The following is a 23,747-nucleotide window of genomic DNA, read 5'->3' on the forward strand; positions in this document are numbered from 1 at the left end:
TTTCAGTTTTTAGTTCCAATTTTCAACTTTTTCAAACGTGTTTGAAATCTAAATCAAGTTAACAAGGTTTTCAAAAGTTTCTGCAATTTGACTACAATTTTTAAAAACACATAAAAACAATCTCTTGAACCCAACTTTTAATGGCGTATAAAATTCTCCATAGAAATCATTCTTGGGACTACTCAAATTTCATATGTTATTTATTCTTGATAACACTGAAAATAAAAACTGAAGACGTGGGTAAAATTGAACCACTTTATCCGTTTTGTTGTGATCTGATCTGAATTTCATCATCTAATGAGTTTTTACAACAAAGTCTTGCCAATTTAGAGAACAAAGACTTGCCATTATGACGCCAAAAAAAAAAAAGAAAAGAAAGAAAGAAAGAAAGAAAAGAAAAAGCAGTTCAAATATTGGAACTGAATTATACTCGAGAAACAAGATCTTGTGTTTCTTCCTTTTTGTATACACAACAAATTTCAATTCACAAAAAAAAGGGGGAAATATATACGATCTGGGAAATTAACAATTTGATTATGTACATTCTAGGAAACAACCTTTTAAGAAATAAAAAAATCAAAAGAAAAAAGAAAAACTTGAATCTATCTCCATTCTAAACTCGTGCCATCTACAATTTCTCTCAATTCCTTTCTGATATAAAGCAATGGCCAGCAGAAGTGCAAAGGTCAAAAAGTTCCAAAATCCTGTTCGTTCCTTACATCAGTAGCCCCAACTTAAACTTCACATTTCACATCTGAAATTCACAACACTGAACAATATAAGAGCCTGGAAATCTGTTCCCCCCTATTTTTTCCAGCCATGATGAAGAATACTGACAGTAACAACAATAATGATGAAGAAGCTGGTTTTTTTATTCACCATACCTCAGAATCTTGATACTGATGTGATTGAGTGGACTGCGAGTTCAGAAAGCTGTTACTATATCCTTGCAGAAATGGGCCCCTATGATTGACCATCACCATCTGAATCACTATCGGAGGAGCTACCTTCTGAATCAGAACCTACATGAGGAGATTGAAAATGATTTAGCCAAAAGAACCTTCTCTATAATTCAGACTCACAAACCCACAACAAATCATTATTCATACCACTTGAAGAGGAAGAATCATCACTCCCTGAACTACTAGAGCTATCAGAACTACTACTAGCATGAGCAACTGCATCTCTTTCAATTTCAACAGGAGGGAAACCACCCATTGGTACCACCTCATCCCCAATGTCCACATCTTCTTCAGCCACATCCCCTTTTCTAAGCTTCTTCGCCTCTGTTTTAACCTCATTCATCTCATTTGCAGATGATATCTACAGCAAAAAATGGAAAACAGTACACAAATCCAATCAGATAAACCAGCAACATGGCAAAGGAAAATAAAACATACCCTTAAGCAAAAAGTATGTATAGTCAAGGGTTTTTTTTTACCTCATTATTCTCTTTATTCAAATCTGCATTTGCATTGTCATTGACGAGAGCTTGCCGTTTGACTTTGCTCATCATTTTCTTCCAATTCGTCACCAGCCGGTCCAGTTCCCAAAGGGTCTCGGTATCGACTGCTTCAATGTCCAGCTCAATCTCATCCCCATCCTGTCTCAAATGTCCACTTCTCTTCTTCACAATCTGTACCACCTGATCCATCTTTTCAGGAGGCAAGCCCTGCAATCCAATTCCCAATCTGTGTTTCTCCTCTAAACTCATATCCCTTTTGTTGGGATCCTTAGCCTTTGGCTTTGGCTGCCTTACTGGCTTCACTTGTGGTACCCTCACTGGCGATGGGGTTCTCACTGGTGATTGAACCGAAGGAGGCTTTGATGAGCTCAATGGTACTCTTACTTCTTCTGATTTGTTCCCATTTGAGTTGAAATTCACCTTCTCCACCTCAACATGATTCCAAGAACTGGCTTGCAATTCCTCTTCATATGGATCTGGCTGCTTCAGTGCACCCAACTTCTTACTAACAGGAAGAAACATTTCCTCAAATTTCACTAACCACTGTTCAGCCAATACATGAACTTCATGACCCTTGGGATTGTACATCATTGCATTGTTAAATGTTAGCCTAACATCATCAGCAAAATCCAAAGGCGAGCCATATAAATTCTTAGCCAGTTTAGATTTCACAGTCCCTAAATCCATAGGATGCTTAATAATATCATAATAGTCGTGAAGACCCAACCCAACCACATCCACCGGCTTGTTGAAGATCAGCCCATATTTCTGCTTCATCAATTTGTTCAAGATTTGAGCGCAAGTCTTCATCAGATTCCCACCTTCAAACGAATTCGGAACCTGCAAATTTCTGCCAAAACTAGGTGGCACCTTCGGCCGCTTGTTCAATCCCTTGATCTTGGAAGATTTCTTGAAATAATTAGGTCCAATACCAATGTCCCCAGATTCAATACGATTCTTGATTCGTCTAACTTGTTCAAGCTCCCCCAACAACCGTTTCCTCAGCTCAAACAAATCCCTCCCAGAACACGAAGTTATATTGAAACTCACATATTGGTTGTACTGTAAGTTCGAAGATCCATGGTAACGATCGATGGAAGATCCATTATCTGAAGGAGATAGAGTTGTTACGTTGCCCATTTCTTCACCCATCTGATGAAAGTTGTTAATTTCACCATTAGTTTTCCTCTTTTTCATATTAGGTTTAGATTTAGGGTTTGAGAACGGAACTCTCGCCATAAACGCTCCTCCTCCAACTCCTCCGCCACTGCCGTTGCGTTCGCTCGTTGGCCAACTAGGTTCGTGATTGGCTAAAACAGCAGACGCCATGAAAAGAAGAACCCAAAACCCTAATGAACCGTTCCTTACAAAAATAAGGATCCGATGAAGCGCCGGCGAGGAGATTTCTTTACACAGAATCGAAATGATGGATCAAACAAGAACAGAAGGCGGGAAAATCAAACTCAAAGAGCTCTCGATTCTTCTCACCTGCGCGCCAAATCCAAACTCTCAAAAGAAAAAAAACATTTCAAAAGCTAAAAAAGAAAATGGAAATTAGGGTTTGAGAATAAACAATTTCGCCCTAATTTCTGCGAGCTACGAAGAACAATAAAGGGGGTAAGGGGGTATTTAAAGGCGTGATGATCTGCCCGTAAATTTTACGGGCAGAATGATAGCCGTCGATGATACTCGGCTAACTGATCTTGCAGTGGTTACTCTGTGGCTTGCTGCCCGGTGGACTGACCGAATGAGCTGGAATGGACGGTGGATGTCGTGGGTTTTTAGGTACGTGGCGAATTCTGAATCGTTTGAATTTGGGGTGCATTTGCGTTTCATGTTGAGTGGGTCCTACACGTTGATGACGTGGAGTCTAGTGGGGACGCGTTTGGAACACTGTGGAAATTTGGAGGGGTAATTGGGTAAATTCGTATTGGAAAGGACCATGAAATATTCATTTTATGTTTGGGATGATATTTTAACTCTCTCTCTGTTTTCGCGGGATATTTTCTAAAATACATTTTCGAAAATTTTCATTTTGAGTTTTTAGAATTGAGGTTTAAAAATCTTATTTGGATCTACAAGGCTTTCAAATTTGTTTTCATTGATCTCTAATGTTTTAATATGTTGTTTTAGATCTCATTTATAAAGATTTTGTTTTCAATATTTATTTTTAAATTATGTTTGTTCACACTAGATTACGAAAGAAAATTTGATTCGTGGAAATAAACTTAATTTTATTGATTTGTAGTTTAAGTTGGTCCATAATTTTTATCCTATAATTATTTCTCTCGAGTGCATGAACTTTAATTCTTAACTTTGTTGATCTTCATAGATGATAGGGATGTATATGGATTGAGTTTGGTTGAATTGATGGTATTTTTTTTGGACCAATCCAAATTTTCGGGTTGGTTGAATTGACAACCCAAATGACCCAAATAAAGTTCAAGTTGGGTTGGGTTGGATTGTTGAGTTATAACTTATTTTTTATTTTTAATGAAAAATATGTATATTTATATACAACACATGACTAATAACTAAAATCTTATAAAATTCAAATGCTAAATACCAAATATCTATGATATTTATTGCAAACTTTAAATAAAGAGGAACACACACACACACACATATATATATATATATATAATTCGGGTTAGGTTGGGTCAACCTAATTTTTTTTAGTCAACCCATAACCCAATCCAATAAACATCGAAAAATTCGATCCAATCTAACCCAAGAACAAAACTAACCCAACTCAACCCTTACATTTTGGGTTGGGTAGTCTGGATTGTTCGGGTTGTCGGATTATTTGAACACCCCTATTAGATGATTGACCTTTGGCTTGTTGATCGATTTGGATCGACCTTTGGCTGGTTTATCGATTTTGATTGACCTTTGGCTTGTTGATCTACTTGATCAACTTATGGCTTGTTGATCAACTTGGGTTTGGCTTGTTGATCCACTTATGAGGTTTTTCATGAGTTTGAGGAGATTAAAGATTCGTTTGGATTGACTTGAGAAAAAAGTATATTTTAAAAAATTCATTTTTATTTAAACACTTTTGATAAAAACTCATTAAAATACACTTGAAAAGTTATTTTGAGTGGTTGCCACACTCTAATTTCTTCCACAATGACTTATTTTTTTTAAATTAAACACTTAAAAATGTATTTCAAATACACACTAAATTTTCAACTTGTCAATTGTGAGGAGGAGATCAATTTGTTGAAATCTACTAGCCTTTGAATCTTATGAATTCTGAAACATATAATTCTCTAGTTTCTAACTCTTGTAGACTCTGGTGGAAGGCTCTGCTTCTGATTTCTCTAAGTGAATGGCAATGACTCCATGGATGCCTGCATGCTAACTCCCTAACTGAATGTTCTGACTTCTTATTCTTCTAAGTGAATGACAATGACTCAATGAATTCTAAAATTTGAATCCTTGACTAAATATTTTGTTCTAGCGTCTAATTCCTCTAAGTGAATGATAATGACTCGATGAATCTCTACATTTTGAATCCCTAGCTGAATGTTCTGACTTTTGATTCCTCTGAGTGATTGACAATGACTCAATGGATCTCTAAATTATGAATGCGTGGCCTCCCTATTTATATAGTTTTAGAAGATCCTATGGGCTTGGGCTTGATTGACATCGAGCCAAATTTTAGGCTTGAGCTTAATCCAATACCTTTTAATAGGTTTATTTAAATTTGATCCAATCCATTTTAGTAAGTCCCAAGCTAACCTAGCTTCAAATCCAATCGCCACGTGCCGTAATTTGACTAGAACAGATGACATGGACAAGTGGTGTCATTTGATTTATCACCTTTTATGTCTTTTAGTTTAATTCGAGAACGAATGTAAATTTACAACTCATATTTATCCATAATTAATTTAAATTAATGATGGAACAATTTATGACTGGTCGAAGTTTCTGGTCAACAATATTTTTTCTATTGTAACTTTTAGCTTATAGAATAACATTTATATATTTTGAACACATTTAATTATAATTATTGTTGAAGGAGAAATTTTGGACCAATCACAAATTGCCACGTCATTTACCAAATTAATGATGAAATTACAAGTAACTGAACTTGAGAATAATTAAAAGTTGACATGTGTCCTAAGAAGAAATTAAAGTCATAAATTGACGAATCCAGATGATGCCATGTGTTTTTGTCTTGATCGTTGGATCAAATTAATTATTTTGGTCTAATTAAATTTTGGGCTGAAGTTAAATTGGACTCAAGAATATGCTTAATTTGACTTAAATATCAAAGAAAGTCCAAATCCAATTAAATGGGCCCAAGGGTCAAGTCCGAGGACCAACCAAACCCAAGCCCAAACCCGCCAAGTCCACCTGAGAACTCTATAAATAGAAAAGTTCTATTCATTTGTGGGGGTCATCAATTATACATTTCAGAGAGCCTAGAGAGAATTCTTCCAACAATCAGAAGACTCCTAGGCTCCTAAAGCTACACACTCCTTGAAGACAAAAATCTCTTGAAGATACAAAGACCCTTTTAAGACTTTGACTTTAAGAACTTCACGCGCTTCGTTTCTTCAAGTCAAGCGTACGCATTCAACTGAGAGAGAATAAGATAATCAAGTACTGGAGATCGAACCACATTGCATCAAATCAACATCAACATCAACATCAACATTAACTCAAGTTCAACTTCATGAAACAAGTTTCTCTAGAAACCTTATATGAACAAATTGGCACGCCCAGTGGGACCTCTCTACCCCTCATCTCTCTCTCAACGCTTCACTCGAAACTACTGCTACAAGCAACACCAACACAACCTGTTACCCACAGTCATTTAAAGGAAATTATGCAAGAGCAAGAGCAAGGTCCTGCTTGAAGAGAATTTGGGAATAGTTGACGGGATCTCCAAAAGGTGGGATCGTCATCAAGGAAAATCCATTGTTTAAAAACTCTGTTTCTGCTTTCGATCGATTTAGGAAAGAATCACACCTCGATGTGATGTCTATTATGATGGCGAACATAACAGCCGAAGCGGCCATGGTGGAGATGGAGAGGAAAGTTAATTTTCTGATAAAGGTTGTTGAGGAGCGGGATCATGAAATTGTTGCTTTAAGAGATCAGATACAGACTCATGAAACTGCTGAGTTGAGCCAAACTCCTACAGACAAGACCCATGACAAAGGGAAAACCGTGTTGCAGGAAAATTTGCCACAATAATCAATTTCTGTTGCCTCTTTGTCAGTGTAGCAACTGCAGGACATGAACACCAACTCCATTAGAGCTCAGTATGGAGGCCCATCTCAGACTTCTCTTATGTACTCCAAGCCATACACTAAAAGAATTGACAATTTAAGGATGCATGCTGGATATCAACCCCCAAAATTCTAGTAATTCGATGGAAAAAGCAACCCAAAGCAACACATTGACCACTTTGTTGAAACATGTGAGAACGCGGGGACAAGAGGAGATCTGCTAGTCAAGTAATTTGTCCGAATCCTGAAAGGAAATGCTTTTGACTAGTATACTGATCTAGAGCTAGAGGTGATCGATAGTTGGGAGCAATTCGAAAAAAAGTTCCTAAATCGCTTTTACAACACCATATGTATTGTTAGTATGATGGAACTGACAAATGTTAAGTAGCAAAATGGAGAGCTGGCCATCGATTACATCAATTGATGGAGAGCTCTAAGTCTTGACAAGAAAGACAGACTCACTGAATTATTTACTGTGGAGATGTGCACCTAGAGCATGCATTGGGGACTTCTTTACATTCTACAGGGGGTAAAACCCCGAACATATGAAGAGTTGGCGACTCGCACCCATGATATGGAGTTGAGTATCATCAATAGGGGAACTAAAGATTTCCTGGTCCCTAAAGCAAAAAAAGGATAAGAAGGAAGCAAAAGGCACCGAAAAGATTGTGAAGAGTGTCACAAAAGAATCAATGGTCGTTAATATGACCCTGTTCAAATTTTCTTCCAAGGGAAAAGAAAAAAAGTTGAAAAGAAGGATGATGAAGGTGAAAAACGTCGCCTGACTCTAAAATAAAGACATGAAAAGGTCTATCTGTTTCCTGATTCGGATGTTGCGGATATGCTCAAGCAACTGCTAGAAAAGCAACTTATTTAGCTGCCAGAATGCAAATGACTGGAATAAGCAGGAAAATTGGATGCTTCTAACTACTGCAAGTATCACAAGGTCCTTAGCCATCCAGTCAAAAAATTCTTTGTGTTGAAGGAGCTGATTCTAAGGTTGGTTCGTGAAAAGAAGATTGAGTCGGATCTGGATGAAGTAGCTCAAGCAAATCACACAATAATCATATTGACTTCAAGTTCCAACATCAATTATGATTTATGAGGAAAAAGAAAGCTTGGTCCAGTTTGAGACCCTTGAATCGGTAGTTATTCGGTTTCAGCAAGCAAACTCGAAGATAGATTCTAACAACAAAGATGAGCATGTCGATGATGATGACAACGAGGGGTGGATCCTTGTGACTCGTCGAAGGAAATGGAAGTCGAGTTCTATAAAAAAAAAGTTGCACTTCTATCAAAGGTATATAAGAGGGAATAAAACTCGAAAAGGAAAGGAAAAAAAGAAGTCTTTGAAGCCTAAACTTGTTGAGGAGAAAGATGAGGACTTTTCTCGACCCAGGCGACAAGTGACACTAGCAGATTTCTTTCCAGAGAACTTCTACAACAGTTTTCTAAAGAAAGCAACTGAAGTCGTTGCATATCATGTTGTCAGTACGACAGAGAGTGAGGATGCTTCTCTAAGTTCTTCGGAGATGGTGGAAGAATTGAAAGACTTACCATCATTCAACGTAAATGATTTGTTGTCAATTCCTCCAGCAACTAAGACGTTTCTCATCGACGCGTTGATAGGTTTAAATGCATCTAGCACTCCAACCTCTGTGATGCGTACATGCGCCTCTTGTTGTACGTTTATAGGCTTCTCAGATGAAGATTTGCTGTTGGGATCAAAACTTCATAATAGGCCATTGTACATCTCAGGATAAATTCGAGAATAAAGGGTTGGTCAGATTCTCATTGATAATAGACCAACTGTCAATATAATGTTGAAATGAACTATGAAGAGGTTAGGCATCCTGATGGAAGAACTGTCAAACAACAAGCTAGTAATTTAAGGGTTTACTCAGGAAACTAGATGGCGGTAGGCATGATACACTTAGAACTTCTCATCGGCGACCTGAAGGCCCAGACATTGTTCCATTTCATAGACTCAAAGACACATATAAGTTGTTGTTGGGTCATTCTTGGATTCATGAAAATGGAGTGATATCTTCAATGCTACACCAATGTTTCAAGTTTTTTCAAGATGGCATTAAGAAAGTTGAAGCGGACTCCAATCCATTCTCAGAAACCGAGTCTTACTTCGCAGACACGAAGTTTTACTTGAAGAATGATGGCATCGACGAAGCAATGCCTATGGAGACCCATTTGATAAAGGATGGAGGTGAAATCAAGCTAGGTCACAAGCCAATGCAAGGAAAGAGGAAAGCGACAGGACGACTGTCTCTAACTCTAAAGAGAGTGAGGCATCCATTAGCACTACAAAGATTACCATTTTAAAGGGAGAAAAGGCTTTGAGCCCTCCAATCTTGTGTTATGTTCCTATGTCGAGACGTGGGAAGGGTGAGTCACCGTTTTTGGAATACTCGAAGGGATTGACGATTGGTGAAATTCAAATCTTAAAAGAGAATTTTGTTACACCATTCATAAAGATAATGCAACAAGAGATCTATAAACCGAAGATAGACTTGACAAATGTAAATCTGCCTGAAAAATGAACAAGAGATGGGTTCGGCTCTAAGGCTTACAAGCTGCTAACAAAAGCAGGTTATGATTTCGCAACTCACACTGAGTTTAAGAGCTTAAAGATCTATGAGCGGCCTGAGATTTCTCCGACCCAGAAGGGGCTTTTATAGAAAGAACATGCTATACTTGCATCGAGAAAAGGACTTAGATATAAGTCATCAGAGCCAGTTCGTATAACCAGAAGGTTGAGGGGAAAGATGGTCGATAGCAATCATATAATTGCAAAGAAGGTCGATGATGCAAAAGAAAAGAAGAGTAATGATTGAAGAACTTTAGCCTTTGACCGCATTTGACCACCTGTAGCACGTGCTTTAGTTTTTGAAAGATTAAGTATGACAGTAGAAGAGAAAGGAAGTCAATGTCCGACACCTAGCCCCGATCGATGATCGGCCTTTCGAAGGTTGAACATGCCTTCAGAGGTAGAAGAGTTTATTTTTCAAACGCTAGGGGAAACACAACCATCAACCTTTGAAAGATTAAGAAATGGGAAAGTGCTCAAGATGTCCATTTTTTAGTGTCTCAAGCAAGGTGTCAAAAGTTGCTCTGTCAAGAAATGGTCCAATGGGACAAAAAGAGAATGAGAAATTCGTAACAATGTGCCTAATGTAACTGTAAAGAAGAATGAGCTGATATCCCACGCGTCAATCTAACGTTGCTTTAAGCACACAAACACCAAAGGTCAATCGAGTGAGGAGTCATCTTATGAAACGAAGGGCGACAAAGAAATTCATAGTTATGTGCCTTCACGAATGAAAAGAAAGATCTTTGTTTCTCTCAATACGAGCAAAGGCTCATCAAAAGTAAAAAGATGTGATGCCATCTTCACTAATCTTGAAAATGAAAGTCTAAAACAAGAGGAAGGTGAAACGTCATATCATCACATTTTTGTCGTTGAAGAGTCGAAAAATGACATGTCTGGAAAAGATATGAAGGATATCCCGCAGACACTTGAAGATGGTGGTCAATCCACTGTAGATGAAATTAAAGAAGTGAACCTTGGTATAGAAGAGGAACCACGCCCAACTTTCATTAGTGCATCATTTTCTAGTGAGGAGAAGGGTGAATACTTGAGTTTACTCACTGAGTATAGGGACATCTTTGCTTGGTCATACAAAGAGATGCTGAGGCTTGATCCAAAAGTAGCAATCCATCATCTCGCGATTAAATAAGGGTATCAACTAGTTAAACAAGCTCAACAAACGTATTCGACCTGAGCTGATTCCTCAAATTGAAGTTGAAGTCAATAAGTTGATTGAAGCAGGATTTATCTGCGAAGTCAAATACCCTATATGGATAGCTAACATTGTTCCTATTAAAAAGAAGAATGGACAGCTTTGCATATGTGTAGAATTTCGTGATCTAAATTACGCATGCCCAAAAGAGGATTTTCCATTGTCCATCACAGAAATCATGGTTGATGTGACTACAGGGCACGAGGCTTTTTCCTTTATGGATGGGTCGTCTGGATATAACCAAATACGAATGGCTCTCGCAGATGAGAAAATGACGACTTTTCGAACTCCAAAGGGAATATATTGTTATAAGGTGATGCCCTTCGGATTAAAGAATGCGAGTGCTACATACCAACGTGCCATGCAAAAAGTGTTTGATGATATGCTGCACAAACATGTCAAATGCTACGTTGATGATCTTGTGGTCAAGTCCAAGAAAAGACAAGATCACTTGAGGGATTTAAGAGTTGTGTTTGATCGCCTGCGAAAAGATCAGTTGAGGATGAACCCTCTCAAGTGCGCGTTCGGCGTGACCTTAGGAAAGTTCCTCAGTTTCATTGTAAGACATTGTGGGATCGAGATAGACCAATATAAGATCGATGTCATTCAAAAAATGCTAAGGCCAAAGAATTTACTGTTGGGGTTGATGTCCTAAATCTCGTAGGGTCATATAGTTTGTAAATATTTTAAACAAACTCATTGTTTATTTAATAAAATATATGATATTTTATTCATATTTTAGTTGCATTAACCACAAACCAATAAACTAATATCCAAGGTTATCTTATAGCTTAAACATGTATGTAGAGACATACGAGTGGATCATATTTAAGTGATAACTTAAATGGTCTGTAGTAGATGGATAAGGCTGGGTACCTTGTCCTTGTGACACTATGAGTATGACCCGCTTTGTAGGTATTACAATTATTGTAAAGTGCTACAAATGATCTAATCCTAACCATTCATGTATACATATGTGAGCGAGGATATTCTATTCAAATGAATTTGTATAAGGCCAAACCACGAAATGTTTAGTCTCATTATATAAAGCTGTTCATAATAGAGGCTTACATTTCACCAAAATGACTGATGACAGGAAATTAGAAGTCAATTTTACTCGACAACTAACTTCCCTTGGACGCGGTATGCGATGCATGTTCCTAAAATATGCGTTGATAGTCATGCGTCGATGGTCATGCGTTGGAATGAATATGCGTTAATAAATGTATGCGATGACCATGCGTCCTGCCACAAGTTTTCTTGCGTTCATGCCAAGTATAACATGGACGCAAGTTTCTCGGGTAATCTGAGGTCGAACATAGGTACTTGTAACTATATGTTTGTGGTGATTGTGCATGCGGCGGTTGAATAAAAGAATAGAGGGGATATTGTTATGTTAATCCTACTCCTACTCCTATCTAACAGATAATGCAATAAGAATTATGCATAAAAGATAGCGATGCGACAAACCTTGACATGAAATAAATGTATGGAAAATAGATAAAATGTGGAGATGTTTTCTTTGCAACTCTTAAGAGTGACCACAAGGGCAACTCTAGTCAACGCAAACTAATGCGATCATGCAACACTCATACAATAGTAAACCACCTCCCAGTGCAAATGCTACGACTTCTAATGCTAGAACACATGCGATGTATGTGTAGAGGTGTCTATAGGGCTTACACATAAGCCTTTAATTCTTGTTTATGCGATGATACACAAACAAGGCGACCACATATCATCATTCCTATTCCTAGGGTGCATGTGATGCAGTGTTGACAAACAAAGCTTATCTTTAAGTCCCTATCTCTTGCTTATGCCGATCTAATCTTGCTCTCTTGAGTCTAGATTCTAACCTAGCTCTCTTGAGTCACTAGGTTCTTTCTTTAGACTCACTCTCGAGTAGCTCTAAAGGGGTGTTGGGCACAACATAAGACAAGACAAATGCATGAACTTGGTTGACGCAAGATTGTTACTATCCCTAGTAAACAACACATACCTTGCTTAATACGTCCAACCACTTACCCTCATGGGCAGTTGATTGTTACTGACTTCACTCATAGACAAGCAATGCGTTAGCCTATAGACAGACATTGCAGCAGCTTCACATTAAGCAAATAAGGTTACTCACACACTCGCACAACGCACACCTCTCGGTGGGTTGCTACATGCTTCATATCCCTAATCCACATGATTAAGTATGTAATACCCAAGCAATCCCACTAAGTGTTGCAATGAAAGTAAAGATGCTAAGCAAGAAGATGGAGATAGAGTTGAAGGAAGCAGAGAAGTGTATTGAAAATAAATTGTATTAATTCCTTAATTCAAAATGTCATATAATACAATATAGGAAAAGAAAGGAAAGAAAATGACCGACTGGAAGCAAAGATTTGCTTCCAGCGGATGTGCGTCAAGGCTGCCGGTGGTGCCATGGATGGGCATAGAAGCTGACTCTCTCGAGATCTAGCTCCGGTCGAAGGCTCCGATCGTCACTCGGAATGGATGAAAAAGGTGAAGAACTATCAACCATCTTCTCATGCGTTTTTTCTGGATTGCGGGGAAAATCCCCGGTGGAGGGATAATCTCTGGATGATTGAATTTAAGCTATTTGGCCTCTATTTATAGAGCTTAGGTTGCCGACATCATTAATTGGACTGCTTTGACTCTGACATTCGATGCGTTCGTCCTTTCTGATCCTCTACCACTAACGGTGTGGTAGGTGAAATGTCAACATCATCTTTGGATTTTCTCGAGGTAGATGCGTTGATGCGTTCATTCCACCTACCTTGCATTGATCCCATTAGTTGTGTTGTCATGCAGCCAGAATCATTCAATGACCGCATTCGCTTAATACCGCAACTCTACATGATGACCGCAATCGCCTGACGAGCGCAATCCTCATGCGATGGACGCATGTGTCGATCACCACAACACCCATGCGTTGATCGATGCATTTTGCCTTGTGATGGAGAGCTTCTCCGCATGCGATCATCTATGCGGTGGTTCGGTTTTCGTGTTTGCGTTCATTTCCTGCATTAGCTACAAAGATAGAACATTGAACGCATAATTAATGCAAAGTAATGGGTTAGCTGAGTTTCAACATGCTGATCGATGAAAACTCATATTCTCGTGAATTCCTATCATGATCGACACATATTCTGCCTAACAATCTTCATAATTCTAAGTAAAAGGCCTAAGATGACATGCATTTCTGCATGTTATCAATGACCATATGTAACATGACTTAAATCCTGAGTGAGTTGTGAACTCCTGCCTATGAAGGGTCCTTTGATTTATATGGGCGAGGGTGGCCAAATCGCCGACTCAATAAGCCTACAATTTTGGGGATTCATCTAATTGAGGAGCTGGGAACACAGCTACACAAGAAGGAATTCACTCATTCCCCGAGGTCAAGGTAAGTAGATAAATTGCTCCCTTAAAGGCTGATTCCGGGGCTTGAACAATGTGGCACCACACCCTTTCCTGGCTCGAAAGGGGTTTAGTCATAGTTGGACTATGTTCTATTGTTCATTAGAGGGATCAGTGGTACTTAAGAAGTTAGATGTAACTACATGGGCAAAACGGTAATTTTGGCCCTCCTGTACTTACGAGCAATTTGTGAAAGGTCATCGTATTGGTGATTGGTTATATTCAATGAGCACAAAAATATATCTGTAGTGCGAAGAGTGCAGCTGTCAGTCTTTAGTGGAGTGCCCGACAGTTAATGGATGGTGAATAATTTAATTAAAGAGTTTGATTAATTATTCATATACTGCTGGAGCTTCAAATACAAGTCCATTAGGTCCCATTGGTAGCTCAATAGGATTAAATGAGAATTAATTTTTGTATTATATTGATATAATTAAGTTATTTTAATTATATATGATATAATATTATAATGTATTTAATACATTATAGAATCTGAAAGAGAAAATAAATATTTGAATAAGATTCAAATATTAATTATATGAATTGGATTCATAATTGTTAAATTTAATATAAATTTGATTTATATTAAATGCCATATGCGAGAGAAAATAAACTATAGGTTATATTGTATATGATACAATATTTAAATTATAGCTTATTAGCTATATTTGATATAACATGTAGTTTAATATATATATATATATATATTATATATATATATATATATATATATAAATATATATATATATATATATATATATATTATGATAAGTTAGTTATCATGTTTATATATATTAAATATTTATTTTATATAAATTAATTTTATTATTCATATACTAAAATTAATTTATTTGAATAAAGGAGGGAGTTACAACTCTCCCCCTCTTTTCTCTCCACCCACTAGTTTTATGGGTACTTGATAGGAGAGAGTCTCTTTCATCATTGGTCAAGAGAAAGGAAGTAAAAAAAGATATACATTATTGAACGGAGAAAATATTTCTCTTGGTAAGTTTCTGAAAAATTATTTTCCCTCCTATCTTCTCTCAAATCATTCCCCCACTATTCCAAAATAGTTAGAGCCCACCACTCCTGGGTTCTCTACCTGAGAATACCAAAGTCGCCATTGTGGTAGTGCCCGTTGTCAGTTCGAGGGAATCTTGAAGTAGTCTTTAGAGTTAAGGGTTTGAAACCCTAAGTATTATTTTTTTATGAGTATGCTATAATTTATGTAAATGCATAATTTTTGCTTTCTTTTCTGTAACAATTTTTATTCTATAAAAAATGGAGACTGGGATGATCCTGCTTCCACTCAATGTTCTCTTCAATGAGATCCTTCAATTGGTATTAGATCCAAGTTGTTGGTTTATTGATCCCAAATCCCATTTTTTATTGAATTTAATTTTACAATGCTGGTGGGTTTGACATTTCTGCATTCTGTTCATGATTCATGCGATGAATAGTTTTATGATGAATGTGGTTTTGTTGATGTATGTTTCGGGACAGGATATTTAGTTTTAAGGCTTTATTCTTTTACAAATTTGGTTTCTAAAGGCCCTTGTTTTGGGCATATTTCTTTAATAGAGTCTGTATTTAAAGTTTTGAGTCACTATTGCTGTTCCCGGTGAGCTTCAAAGAGGTTTTTCAAAGCATTGCATCGATTAGGAAGAAAGCATCTCTACCAAATCATGTAGCTTTTGCTAAATGATCGTGTAACTTTTGCTAAACGATCGTGTGGCCTTTGCTACAAGATCATGTAGCAAGTTAGTGTAGTTTTTAGTACAATGTTTACTACATGATCACTGCAGAGAGTTCCATGATGGGCGGTTCGGTTCGGGCGGTTCAATACCTGGTTCACTTGTTTCGAATCGAATGGCTCTTATTCTTGTAATAATTAGCTTTTAAGTTCCTTTTAGGTGTCCTATCCCGGTCCATTAACTGTTAGTTTTTAAATATATATATGATGTATGTTTTTTCTTATATGCCATATTGTATGTCATATAGTTTAAAAACCCACCATAGATTATGCATTTATATTCATGCATCATTTTATATTATAATTTTTTTATAATATATGTATATGCATGATTTAAATTATATAGCATACTCATGCATCATATAATAAAATGTTATAGTATACGTATCCATACATCATTTATATTATAATTGTTATAATATATGGTTGAATGAATGTATGGAAGTATGCTATAAATTGATTCATTACCTTGTTATATAATTGTTAAATATGTTAGTAATGGATTAAGATTGCATGAAGCATGACACTACCTTAGACTAATTTATAAATGTTCTGATTAACTAAAGTATGTCAAACATGCAATGAATGTTTTAATTGTTTAATTTATTTATAATCGTTATAACTAAATGAAATTAGAATTAAAATCAATACTTAAGAGTTGCATGCAAACTTTAGGTTAGAATCATTGTTTTAAAATATGATTGAGATAGACCTAAGTTCATATTTCTAATAAGATTAGAAATCTTAGTTTAATCTTTTAATCATAGGATTAAATTAATTCTTAATAAAAGATTAAATATGTAACAAATGTATCTATAAGGGACCTTTTGTCTAAGAGGGGCTCTGTCTAGGCTGGGGTACTTAAGTTGATGGAAATGTTGCACCCCTACCTGGGAACCTACCTGGAAAAGTGAATTAGATAGATTTGTTACATGCATGCAAGTTTGATTAAAGTCTATTAAAGAGTTTAATGAGACTTCAATCAAAATTGTTTAATCATCAAAGACAAGTGTTGTTTTGAGCAAATTAAACGTTCACTTAGTTAAAATCAATGGTTGGATTTTTCCTAAATTAATTAACCCTAGGTAAAATACTCAGTTGGAGGAAAATGGGGTATATGATACTTCACTTTATCCTCTACACGTTTCTCTCTCTAAATTCACACCGTTAGATCTACACTCGGCCTTGAGGCACTATGGGTGTCCCCCTACGGGTCGCATTTGGGTAGGTCAATAACAAGGTTAATAGAGAGAGTGTTTATAGTAAGTGGGAGCGGGACGTGTGACAACACATCCCTCGGTCTCTCTCAGTAGGTTAAATAAAGTTTCATGCATCGCCTCGTGGCATCGTGGGTGTCCCCCTAAAGGATGGCAGAATTGCATGGCACTTTATTCAAACTCCAGAAATGGATAGGGTTGCTTTAGTTTCATGTCCCAATCAGTTTTTCCCTACGATTGGCTCATTGGGGCGGACTTTAGAACCTAAAATGAGGGGTTACACTTACAAGAATTATTAAACAAGTTAACAGATTCTAGACCGAACAATGGTGACTGTTAGTCACAGTAACAAGGTGTTGTTTCTATCTAATGGTTGAGAGTGTCACATTTCAGTGAAGGGATACTTGATCACCATACGATGACTTTTGTTCTGCCTCATTGAAACATCATTGCAAAAATTAGATGTCACTTAGGGTACATTAAATTTTTTGCTAAAACTGATTGGTTGTTTGAGTGGTTTAATGCAAAGTAAATTAATTGTATATAGTTATTCTTTTTCAACAATTATTTTATTATGGGTATCGCTACATTAAACTCTCTCACTGTAGATAAATTAACGGGAGAAAATTACACTGGTTGGAAAAACACAATCAACACAATACTAATTATCGATGATCTTTGTTTCATCCTCATGGAGGATTGTCCTCCCATTCCAACTTCCAATGCTACTCAAAATGTTCGAGAAGCTTACAAGCGTTGGACACGGGCAAACGATAAGGCCCGAGCATATATCTTGGCAGGTCTTAACGAAGTCTTGGCCAAGAAGCATGAGCTCATGCTCACAGCTCGTGAGATCATTGAGTCTCTGAGGGGAATTTTTGGACATCCGTCCACACAGCTTAGGCATGACGCTTTGAAACACATCTTCAATGCCTGTATGCAAGAAGAGGCATCTGTTCGAGAACATGTTCTCAACATGATAGTCCACTTCAACGTGGCGGAGATGAATGAGTCTAGCATCGATGAAGCCAATCAGGTTAGCTTCTTTTTGGATTCTTTACTTGAAAGTTTCTTTCATTTTCGTAGCAATTTTGTTTTGAACAAGATTGACTACAACCTGACCACTCTCCCCAATGAGTTACAGACCTTCCAATCCTTGATGAAAAGCAAGGAACAGAAGGGTGAAGCAAATGTTTCTTTATCTTCTAAGAAGTTTCATAAAGGTTCGACCTCTGAGTCTAAGTCTGTACTTTCTTCTTGCGGCACCAAAAAATAGAAGAAGAAGAAGGGTGGAAAGGGGAAAGCTAACCCTGTAGTTGCTGCTCAAAGGGGCAAAAGATCGATCAAGACTACAAAGGGAATCTTTTTCCATTGCAAGCAAAATGGGCATTGGAAGAGGAACTGCCCAAATACTTGGTAGAAGAGTAGAAGGCCAAGTAATGTAAATATGATTTACTTGTATTGGAAACCTATTTAGTAGAGAATGATGATTCTGCCTGGATTATAGATTCTGGGGCCACTAACCACGTTTATTCTTCATTTTAGGGAATCAGTTCCTGATGGAAACTAAATGCTGGTGAGATGATGATGCAGGTTGGAATTGAGCACGTCGTCTCGACTGTGGCAGTGGGAGGTCTCCGGTTGACTTTACAGAACAAATTTCTTATTTTAGAAAATGTATATGTAGTTCCTGATTTAAAAAGGAACTTTGTTTCTGTAAATTGTTTGATTGAACAATCTTATACTATCAACTTTCTTTTAAATAAAGTGTTTATTTCTAAGAATGGTTTTGATACTTGTTCTGCAAAACTAGGAAACAATCTTCATGTGCTAAGACCGTTAGCAACTAACGCCCTTCATAACACAGAAATGTTTAAGATTGCAGTAACTCAACATAAAAGGCTTAAAATTTCTCCTAAAGAAAATGCCCAACTTTGGCATCTAAGACTAGGACACATCAATCTCAATAGGATTGAGAGATTGGTGAAGAATGGTTTTCTAAGTAAGTTAAAAGAAAATTCTTTACTTGTGTGTGAGTCTTACCTTGAAGGGAAAATGACTAAAAGACCTTTATTGGAAAGGGTCACAGGGCCAAAAAACCTCTAGAGTTAATATATTTAGACCTCTGTGGTCTGATGAATGTCAAAGAAAGGGGAGTTTATGAATATTTCATCACCTTTATTGATGATTATTCAAGATATGGGTATGTTTATTTAATGCAACATAAGTCTAAATCTTTTGAAAAATTCAAAGAATTCAAGGCTGAAGTTGAAAATGCATTAAATAGAACAATTAAAACATTTCGATCTAATTGAGATGAAGAGTTTATGGATTTAACATTCCAGAACTTGATAGAACATGAAATAGTATCCTAACTCTCAACACCTGGTACACCTTAGCAGAATGGCTATCAGAAAGGAGAAATTGAACCCTGTTGGACATGATTCGATCAATGATGAGTTACACTTCCTTACCTGACTTGTTTTGGGGTTATGCAGTAGAGACTGTGGCGTATATCTTGAACTGTGTTCCATCCGAGAGTGTTGCCAGAATACCTTTGGAATTGTGGAATAGTCGTAAAGCTAGTTTATGCCATTTCAGAATCTGGGGTTGCCCAACACACATGGGCGAGGCTAATCCTAAGAAATTGGAACCATGTTCAAAATTGTGCCTATTTGTAGGCTACCGCAAAGGAACGAGAGATAGTTACTTCTTCGATCCTAAAGAAAACAAAGTGTTTGTACTGACAAACACTACTTTTCTTGAAGAATACCACATAAGGGAGCACAAGTCCCGAAGTAAGATTGTGTTGAATGTAATTTTCAAAGAAACTATGGAATCTTCAACAAGAGTTGTTGAAGAACCTAGTACCTCAACAACAGTTGTTGAAGTAGGATCATTCAATAGGTCAAATCCACCTTAAGTGTTGAGGGAAACTCGACATACTGGGAGGGTTACGAATCCACTTATTCGTTATATAGGTTTAACAAAAATCTTGGCTATGGTAGCTGATGGTGAAATTGAGGATCCATTATCTTACAAGAAGAAAATGGAGGATATTGACAAAGATGAATGATTCAAAGTGATGGATCTCGAAATAGAGTCTATGTACTTCAATTCTGTATGGGATCTTGTAGATCAACCTGATGGGGTTAAGCCTTTAGGTTGTAAATGGATCAACAAAAGGAAATGGGGTACTGATGAGAAGGTGCAAACCTTCAATGCTAGATTATTGGCAAAGGGTTATACCCAGGTTGAGGGAGTTGATTATGAGGAGACTTTCTCACTTGTTGGCATGCTTAAATCTATCAAAATACTCTTGCCATTGCCTCATATTATGACTATAAGATTTGGGATGGGCATCAAGACTGCCTTTTTGAATGGAAATTTTGAGGAGACCATTTACATGGAGCAACCCGAGGGATTCATAACCCAAGGTCAAGAGCAAAAAGTTTGCAAGCTTAATCAGTCCATTTGTGGATTGAAGCAAGCTTTTTGATCTTTGAACATAAGGTTTGATACTGCGATAAAATCTTATGGCTTTGATCAAAACGTTGATCAGCCTTATGTATACAAGAAGATCATCAATAATTTAATAGTTTCTCTAGTATTATATGTAGATGATATCATACTCATTGGGAATGATGTAGGTTTACTGACCGAGATTAAAAACTGGCCAGTGACCCAATTCCAAATGAAATATTTGGGAAAGGCTTAGTTTTTTCTAGATACTCAGATCTTTAGATCGAAAGAAGAAAATGCTAGCTCTATCTCAAGCATCGTATATTGACAAGATACTTGTCAAATATTCGATGCAGAACTCCAAGAGGGGCTTATTGCCTTTCAGGCACAGGGTTACATTGTCTAAGAAACATTGTCCTAAGACACCTTAAGAGTTTGAGGAAATGAAATGGATCCCCTATGCATCGGCTGTGGGCATCTTGATGTATACGATGTTATGTACTAGACCTGACATCTGCTATGCAGTGAGGATAGTCAGTAGATATCAATCTAATCCAGGATTAGATCACTAGACTATTGTTAAAAACATCCTCAAGTATCTACGAAGAACGAGGGACTACATGCTCGTGTATGGTTCTAAGGATTTGATCCTTCGGGATACATGAACTCTGATTTTCAAATTGATAAGGATTCTAGGAAATCTACATCAGGATCAGTGTTCACTCTTAACCGAGGGGCAGTAGTCTGGCAAAGCACCAAGCAAGGGTGCATCGCTGACTCCACCAAGGAGGCTGAGTATGCAGTGGTTTGTGAAGCTGCTAAAGAAGCTGTTTGGCTCAGGAAATTTTTGACTGATCTGGAAGTCGTTCTAGACATGTCAAAGCCCATCACACTTTATTGTGATAATAGTGGTGCTGTGGCTAATTTCCGAGAGCCTAGGAGTCACAAGCGCGGGAAGCATATAGAGCGGAAGTATCATCTCATCCGAGATATTGTGCATCTAGGAGACGTGATCGTCACGCATATAAATTTGGAACACAACATTGCTGATCCGTTTACAAAGGCCCTCATGGCTAAGGTATTTGAGGGTCACCTGCAGAGTATGGGTCTATGGGACAGGCCACATCTAGACTAGGGCAAGTAGAAGATTTGTACTGGGTACGTGTTATTTCCTAGTTTATTATTTGCGTACTTTGTATTTTGACTATATTATACACCCTACTAACTTTGAAGTGGGAGATAGTTGGGCTTGATGCCCTAAATCTCGTAGGGTTCTATAGTTTGTAAATATTTTGAACAAACTCATTATTTATTTAATAAAATATATGACATTTTATTAATATTTTAGTTGTATTAACCACAAATCAATAAACTAACATCCAATGTTATCTTGTAACTCAAACATGTGTTGGGTTTTATGTCCTAAAACTCGTGGTTTGTAAACAATTAAACTTATTCTGAAAATTCAAGAAGTTGTTATTTGAATATATGAATTGGTTATTTCATTTTAGAAATAAATCCAATAAACTAAAAGATCCATGACTATTACATGAATATTTGAACTCTATGTGGAGACATAAAAGTGGATCAGGTTCGAGTAAATAGTCAAAATGATCTATAGTATATGAATAAGGTTGGATGCCTTATTCTGGTAACACTATCAGATGCGGCTCACTCTGTAGTTGTTACAAGGAGTTGTAAAGTGCTATAGATGAAGTGATCCTAATTCGTACATGTCATGACATGAGAAGTGGGGGTGTCCTGTGCAATGAGTTTGTATAAGATCGAACCATGAAATAAGTCACTCTTACTTTATAAAGTTGTTTACTGTTTAAGACTGACTATTTCAAAGCGATGACCTAGGTAACTTGACCTTAATCCTGAGCCAACTATGAACTCCTGTTTATTTAGGATTATACTTAGCTTTGCATAGATGAGGGTTGGCTCAACAACGCCGACTCAATAAACCTCCATTTCAGGGGTAAGATCGGGTAGATAGCTGGAGACATAGGGTGCAAGATGGAATTCACTCCTACCCGCTTTCAGGGATAGTAGAAAGGTTGTTCCCTTAAATGCTGACTCCGAGTCTTGAGCAAGGGGCCTCACCCTTTCATTGGCCTGAGATGGACTCGGTTCATTGATCGAATCACAAACCAATTGTTCATTAGAGGATCAGTGGGACTTAAGGAACAAGAGGTAATCTCGAGGGTAAAACAACCATTTGACCCAACTGTTATTACAAACAACCTGTGAAGTATTAACTTACTAATCATGGTCATATCGAGTGGACATAATATATCTACAATGAGGGGAGTACAACTCTGAGCTTTAGTTTAGTGACCCAGTAGTTAACGAATGAGGGTTAATTCGGTGTAAGAGTTTAGCCAATTAATCTCGGATCATTGGAGCTCATGATCTATAGGTCAACGAGGTCCTCCTACTAGCTCACAAATGGATTAGCCTTAGAGTAGCGTGATAAATTAATTTGAAACATTCAAATTAGAATTAAGGGAATTAGTAATTATATGTGATTACCGTGATAAGTTAATTTGAAACGTTCAAATTAGAATTAAGGGAATTAGTAATTATATGTATAAAATACACATTTAATTTTGGAATTACACAAATTGGAAAATTAATTAATATTTAATATGATTTAAGTAATAAATTCATGATGGTGTTAGTGTTAAATTAATTTAATGTTTGATATTAAATTAGTTAGAATTAATTAAATGTTTAATTAATTAATTAATATTATTTTATTAGAAAATTAGTTATTGAATTAAAATTTTAAAATTAATAAAGATTTCAATTTTGGAAATGAAAAATTGATTTTGGAAATCAATTTAGAAATAAAAAATTGAAAAAGGATGAAAAATGGGAAATCCCAAAAGTGGGATTTCTCCACTTTCAACTTAGTAGCTCACACATTCTCCACCATTGTTTTGAGTCAAATTTCCAAGCATGAGGTATAATTCATGCAACAATCCTTTTTGCATTGATAATCTTGCAATAAATAGAGAAGATTAAAGTGGAAATCGTGCATGCATCTTGATAGTTTTTGCTGAAAAACTTGAGGTTGAAGAAAGTCTTCTTCCATAGTGATGCAATGACTTCTTCTCCAAATTCCCTTAATCCAAGCTTATTTTGAGTCCCACAACTCAATTTGGCACCAAAAAAAAGTATGGAAGGCCTTGAGGTGGTTCACCCGAAGATTTGGAGGAGATTTGCAGCTGGAATCAAGATTCAAGTGTTTTTTCAAAGGTATGTCATGAAACCCCCTTATTAGTTTATGAGCATGCTTAATTTAAAACCAAAAATAATAAATCAGAATGCTTAATGATCCGTTTTACTTATGCTGCA

The 23,747-nt window shown here is 36.9% G+C and overlaps 1 protein-coding gene across 2 annotated transcripts; it reads right to left on the bottom strand.

Moving 5' to 3' along the window:
* Nucleotides 1–391: 391 nt before the first annotated feature.
* On the bottom strand, nucleotides 392–3,059 carry LOC120078107 (transcription factor GTE7-like). 2 transcript variants are annotated; one of them, XR_005481920.1, is made up of 4 exons: nucleotides 1,442–3,059; nucleotides 1,110–1,323; nucleotides 885–1,022; nucleotides 392–754 (listed from the first exon to the last, which is right to left on the bottom strand). XR_005481920.1 is itself a non-coding variant. In XM_039032323.1 (3 exons), the coding sequence occupies exons 1-3, from the start codon at nucleotides 2,792–2,794 to the stop codon at nucleotides 964–966; spliced, it is 1,626 nt and encodes a 541-aa protein (XP_038888251.1). In that variant the 5' UTR covers nucleotides 2,795–3,059; the 3' UTR covers nucleotides 392–963. The 2 variants fall into 2 exon arrangements, 1 of the variants encoding a protein (XP_038888251.1); XM_039032323.1 differs by having other exon boundaries at nucleotides 392–1,022.
* Between the last annotated feature and the right edge of the window lie 20,688 nt (nucleotides 3,060–23,747).

The sequence above is a fragment of the Benincasa hispida genome, chromosome 5 (assembly GCF_009727055.1).
Source record: "Benincasa hispida cultivar B227 chromosome 5, ASM972705v1, whole genome shotgun sequence".
In the NCBI taxonomy this organism is placed as follows: Eukaryota; Viridiplantae; Streptophyta; class Magnoliopsida; order Cucurbitales; family Cucurbitaceae; genus Benincasa; species Benincasa hispida.

What these genes read in the sequence shown, in the direction of transcription:
- LOC120078107 (XM_039032323.1), bottom strand. Translation starts at nt 2,794, where the DNA reads ATGGCGTCTGCTGTTTTAGCCAATCACGAACCTAGTTGGCCAACGAGC. An exon ending in TGAATAAAGAGAATAATGAG is followed by an intron (nt 1,324 to 1,441) that starts GTAAAAAAAAAC and finishes TTTTTGCTGTAG; the next exon opens with ATATCATCTGCAAATGAGAT. An exon ending in TGATTCTTCCTCTTCAAGTG is followed by an intron (nt 1,023 to 1,109) that starts GTATGAATAATG and finishes CTCCTCATGTAG; the next exon opens with GTTCTGATTCAGAAGGTAGC.